General features: G+C 59.2%; 1 protein-coding gene across 1 annotated transcript in view; it reads left to right on the forward strand.

Moving 5' to 3' along the window:
* EIF2B3 (eukaryotic translation initiation factor 2B subunit gamma) overlaps positions 1 to 5,096 on the forward strand; it is a 139,043-nt gene extending 133,947 nt beyond the window's left edge. The window contains exon 12 of the mRNA XM_019501406.1: positions 4,907 to 5,096. Within this exon, the coding sequence (XP_019356951.1) occupies positions 4,907 to 4,959 (53 nt within the window). The 3' untranslated portion in view covers positions 4,960 to 5,096. The remainder of the gene's footprint in view (positions 1 to 4,906) is intronic.
* Positions 5,097 to 5,894: the final 798 nt, after the last annotated feature.

A 5,894-nucleotide genomic window follows, 5' to 3' on the forward strand; every position in this document is an offset into this window, starting at 1 on the left:
GGTCCCTTCCGACCCGACCAACTATGAAACTATGAAACTAATGGGTTTCTACTGAACAGGTGCCTGCAGAGGCTTTTTGGAGGCCTGAAACTCAGAAGTGCACATTTCTTCCCAGGGGCAAGACAAGGTACTCTTCCCCACCCAGTTCCAAGTTCTAGCTCCCAAGCTGGAGGCACCAGAGCTGCTCAGCAAAGCCACTGGAGTAAATCCTTGGAATAAGGGGCCAAGCAGCAGGTATGGGGCCCTTCACCTCTGACATCAGCACTGCGTGGACGAAGGGGTGAGGACAGGGCAGGTTGGGTGGGGAACACACTGGCTCCTCTCGTACCAAAGCCATTCTGCATTCAAGCAAAGCTCCTGTCCTGCAGGGTCTGATCTGTAAGAAGGGACTGAGGGTACCAAGCACTCCCCTGGCTCCAGATTTGGAAACAGAGCACTCGCCTCTGTACAAAGAGCTGGAGCCCCCAGAGATCCTGGCGGGAACAAACTCCAACTAAACAGTTTGCACAAGGACGTAACTCGGGAAGAGCCAGTGATGATGCAAGAACAGAGCAAACTCCTAGCCAAGATGGAGATGCATCCCTTGAACTGCTTTAACTACCCCACCAGAGGCAGATCTTGGCAGCGAAAGATCTTGGTTGCACATCATCCCTGTGTCACCAGCACGTTACTCACTGATCCTCATGCCACTGTTGTCCAAACAGGAGTATAAAAATGGTTTATGGGTTTTGGCCTTCACTGGTGCCGACAAAGTTCCCCCACCCGTCCACTGAGTTAACGCTGGTCGTCACAGCCCCCAGGCTGCTCACACCAGGACGCTCCGCTGGGAACAGTCCAGCTGCCAGTGCCAAAGAGGTTAGCTGAGCACCAGGTTCTTGACCCACCGGTCACTTGTGGCTCTGAACCTTGTGGAAAGTGTCTTGCAGGCCCCATCTGGGGAGAACAGCCACACACTCTGCTGGAGGACAGCCACCTGAAGAGCCACGGGGCGCCCTGACACCAATCTGCACAGGGAAGGGACCACACGCAACCCTCTGCACACTCATGAAGTGCAGACAGGCAGCGGGGAGTCATGTCCCAGTGCTGCTGGGAGACGGTGTCACATCTACTTCATGGACGTCCCATTCTCCTCAACCCCATCAACCCCATGTTTTGCGTGGGTGCAGGAGGCCGACTGTCCCCACAGCTTGCCGAGAGCAGGTTGAGGTCATACCTGTTGCCTGTTGCTCAGACCCCAGGAGATCAGACTCCTCCCGTTTCCCAGAGACCTCTGCTCTGAAGCTTCTCCACCCCCATGGGACATCCTGCCATTTGAGGCTGGACGTCTGCTTCACCTCTTGGTTCTCTCTTCTTCCTCCCTGCCAGGGCACCCTACACCCCAGCGCCTCCCGCGCCCCTGGTGCATCACACGTGAAGGGGTTAAGAAGGCCGAGGCACAGCAGTGCTGAGCGCAGGGTCCTGGCTGGAGAGTCTTGCCCCTGTGCTCAGGCTCAGACCGACGTGCTGCACTGGGGGCAGGAAGGGATTTTACCGCCTGGTCAGATTGGTCCAGACTGAGGGGTTTTGCCTTCCTCTGCAGCAGGGACACAACCTCTGCCTGGGGTCTGTGGAGCAGATACTAACAGCCTTTCCTGCAGCAGGACAGTGGCCGCCGCGATCCCCATGCTTTCCCTGGGGCAGATTCGGCTGTGGTGTCTGGTGCTGTTTCCTTAAACAAAGACTTTAGATGATGGTTTGTCTGGGCTGGTTTGCACAGAGCTGGTCTTGGACTAGATGTGATCTCTGCAGGTCCCTTCCAGCCCCACTGCTCTACGATTCTCTGAACCCATTTTTCCTCCCCTTTCTTCTCATCATCGTGTCTTTTCCTTTCCTGGTGGGCCCCGACCTCAGCTCTGAACTAGCGGAAGGACCTCAGGGAGCCCAGCTTTAGGCAGCCAGGCCACTCGGTTTGAGGTGCACCATCACACCCATGGTCTCCGCCGGCCACTTGAGGCTTTCGGGACCACGCTTTGGCCACCCCGATCTATTCCAGTTGCGTGGATCACATCGGGGGACGTTGAGCAGGCCTCGCCAGGAGTGCCCTGCTGTCCGAGAGCACAAACCAACCGGCCCCACCACCTGCTCCCCTGCTTTATCTCCCCTTCCGGACGTGCCCCACCTTCCTAAGCGGAGCTGCAGCTGCCTCCCTTCCCCTCCCACACCCCAGCAGGCGACCCCCTCCCCAGCTCCGCACAAACACAGGCTGCTCTTCTCTCCTGCGCCCCTCCTGCTGTCTGGGGAAGTGTGGCAGGAGCCACCCACAGCGTGTTTCATGCGTGTGTTTCTCTGCCCCCCCCTCCTCCTTGCCCTCTTTTTTTTTTTTTTTTAAGTTAAACTATCTCCTGCTTGAAAGAGAGCAAATACACAGCAGTGGCTTTCATCACTGCTGCATAATAGAGCAGTAATTCTGTGCCAGGGACTGTTTTCTATTTTATTTTAAAAGGTTTATAAAACAGGGTATGTAATTGAGTGAGTAAACTGAACGTCTGCTGGAGCCCCTGAGGCCTGCAGCTTCCTGGTGGTCCCGGCCCTGGCCCTAACCTTTTTTTTTTTCTCCCTTCCCTTCTCTCCCCCTCCCCTTCCTTTACAAGGGAGCCTCGGCACCACCCAGCAGCAGCAGCAGAAGCAACAATCTGTCTGGGGCTAATTGAGCAAACAACAAGGAGATGCTTTCACGGGGCCCTCGCCGGGACGCTGTGCTGTCCCCTTTCCAGCAGCAGTCCCAGGAGCACACTCGGCCTCCGAACTTGTGCAAGGGCCTTGAGTCCTTTCTGCTGCCGGTCAGGGGAGCTGAGAAGCGGGACTGGCGTCCTGGCTTTCCCCTGGCCACACGCGGGCAAGTTCAGCCAATGTGTGTACGCAGGCAGGCGTGCACCGAGGGGCCGTACCATTCGGTCGAGCCCCCAGCCTGGTAGGAGCAGAGCACTGAGCAGGTCTGATCAGTTCGGGGCTCAGAGGATCTGGCTGACTGTGACTTGAGCCCAAGTCAGAGGCTGTCTCAGAGCCCCTTGTCTTTAATCCCCCTTTCTCTGTGCTCTGAATGCATCTGTAACCCTGGCAGGTCCAGAGGACAGGCAGCATGGTAAGAAACCTCCATGGGGAGAAGGAGAGGGGAGTGTGGGGGGACTGAGTGTGCAGAGCACTCCCCCTTCCACACACCCCTACGCCCCAGAGCTCCAGGGGCCACCTTGAGCTCGACACGGCTGCTAACAAGATGCTCCCTGCAGTGCAGCTCCCTGGGGCAGACCCAGCTCCCTCCTGCCTGCATGCAGGACTTTCCCCCTAGATGCACACATCAGCACCCGGTGTCTGGCACTTGGGCGGCCTGGAGTCGGACCCACCCAAGCCCACAGCTTTCGGGGCTTGGGTTCTCCACCTTGTTTGGGTGAAACAGAGACTAGCGGCTTTGGGTTCAGGTGTGATAAAGCAGGGAGGCCTGAGTGAGGCAGTAGGAGCCATGTCCTGGTTCTCAGCACAGCCAAGCCATCAGGGTGAGGCAGATGGTTGCTTGGTGTCACTTTGGTGAGACAGGTAGTGTGCTTTGGCAGCCAGAGCGAAGAGCAGGGAGCCCTTCTCTGCCATGCCGCTGTTAGACCGCAGAGCCACGGGCAGGTCACTTGGGCTCTCCATCTCCCGGGTGTGTGGGAAGGGAGGTCCTGCACACCATTGCAGCAGGCTGAATGCAGCTGGCCGCACACAGGAAGGGAGCGGTAAGCAGCTGGGAGCCATGGCAGGGCAGAGCATGCCCTGTGCGGGGCAGGAGGTGAAGGGGTCTGCAATGAGTTCCCACTATGGGTAACACGTGCCCTGGGGAAGGTGCCCCCCTGCATCGCAGCTGCCCCCTGCTCTGCAGGCTGCTTGGGAGAGCTGGGGGAGCCCCCAGGGCCTGGCTGGTGTCCTGGGAAGGATAGAGCTAGGCCCGGAATAGGCGGAGGCACCCCAGGCAGGTTGGCAAAGCTGTGCAGGGTCCAGCTGGAGAGCAGAAGAGCCGGTGCTGTGGGCAGGGGCTCTCCACTGGTAGCAGAGGCATAGCGGGGGAGTTCCCCTGGTGCCTGCCTGGTGCACTGACGCCCAAGCCAGAGCAGCAGAGGTGCTGTGTAGGGCGGTGGCTCTTTGACAGTCCAGTGTCTCACGGGGTCGCCGGCATCTGTCTGGCAGCAGCAGCCAGGAGGTCTTGGTGGATCATGGGCATGTCGTTGTCTCCCATGCCCCCTTCTTTCCTCCTGTGGCTTGGCAGATCCGTTCCCTGAACCTGTGCAGGGCTGTGAAGTGACCCACAAAGGGTTCCTCCGTAGCCATCCACAGCAGCCCCGGTCTCAGAGCTTCCTTCCCCGACAGCCTGGCAGAGGCTGGGCCGCTCTGGTTACGGGTGGGCTGGCTGTGGCTTGAGGCATTGCCCGGAGAGCCTGCCTGGGGTCTGGATCCCAGGGGGAGGAGCTGGGGAAGAAGCCCTAGCACTTCCTTGGGTGCCTGGAGTCTCCTGAGATCTCAGTGGGTCACTTGGTGGCTACCAGCCTCATCCTGCCACGGTGCTGGTCATCATTGGCCCCAGGCATTGAGGGCGCCTGGCACTCTGAGCCCATGCCAGGTGGCTGTGCCTCAGTTTCCACATGGGTGCTGCCACCTCGGGCATGCAGCTCTGTATCTATGCTGTGGACACCCTCCCCTGTCAGGGACTGCCCCCGAGCTTCTGCTCTTCTAGCTCTTTCTGCAGGTCAGCCCTCAGGGGTGGTCAGTAGCAGAGGTGGGGGCTAGGCCGGGGGTGGCGAAAGCCACAGCCCAGCTTTGAAAGGCACTGGCTGCTCGTTCGCTCAAGGGCTTGGCTGGCAGTGGGGCCTAACTCCCCTTGGCTCTCTTTGTCTTTTAGCCAAACACGTCAACGAGGTGATCGTGGGCACCGAGCAGCTGATGGAGATCTAACCCCAGCGGGTTCGGGCCGTTGTATGAAGGCAGCGCAGCCACCAGCCGGAGACCCCGCTTTGGCAGTCGCCGGCCTGTTGTCGCTCCCTTCCTGCTCGGCTTCAGAGCTACGTCTGAATAAAGGGAGTATTTCCAGCGCTGGCTGTGTGTCTGTCTGTCTGCGCCCCCGGCACGCAGCCAGGCACGTGCAGAGGAAGAGCAGCACCCACGGCTGGGTGAATGCATGGTACGTTCCAGCCGGGATAAGCGGGCACCACACAGACGGTGTCTGTTCAAGAGACCTCGCGCTGACGTCCCCCAGGTCTCTGGGGCTTGCACCAAGGCCGCTTGAGACACCAGGGCAGCTGACACATCTCGGCCACACCACGGGGAAGCTGGGACAGCTGGGTCCATTCCCAGCAGCTCCTGACTCTTCTTCCTTCCCCCCACACCCCTTCCTCTCACTTGAAATCCTGCCCATGATGCAGCATGTGAGGGGCCCGGAGGCCAGTGTGAGGCTGGGAACCGGAAGAGAAATAGGTCACTCGCTGCAGGTGCTTGTGGCCCTTTCCCTGTTGAAACTGCATGTGTGCTGGAAATGAGAGAGGAGCAACAAGCGCCGAGTCTGCCAGGCTTGCATGGCAGTGGGGGGTGGGAACACAAGCTGGGCTCCAGCCTCTACACATGGCACATGGGGAACGACCGAGAAGCCGTGCGGGGGAGTCCATTCAGGTACCTTTGACCATGCAGAGGCACTTGCCGCACCGGCTGTTCAGCTGCTTTCTCAAACCAGACTTGACAGGGGAAAGATGATTGTCCAGCCCTGCCTTGCACTTCCATAACTTCTCAGGAGCCACCTGGCTCTTACAGGGGAGTCCAATAGCACCGCAGCCACAGCCCCAACCAGGCGGCAGCCCATGTCGTGGTGAAGCGCCCTCGAGGCAGAGAAAAGAGAG

Source organism: Gavialis gangeticus, unplaced genomic scaffold, assembly GCF_001723915.1.
Source record: "Gavialis gangeticus isolate Ggan-Ray unplaced genomic scaffold, GavGan_comp1, whole genome shotgun sequence".
In the NCBI taxonomy this organism is placed as follows: Eukaryota; Metazoa; Chordata; order Crocodylia; family Gavialidae; genus Gavialis; species Gavialis gangeticus.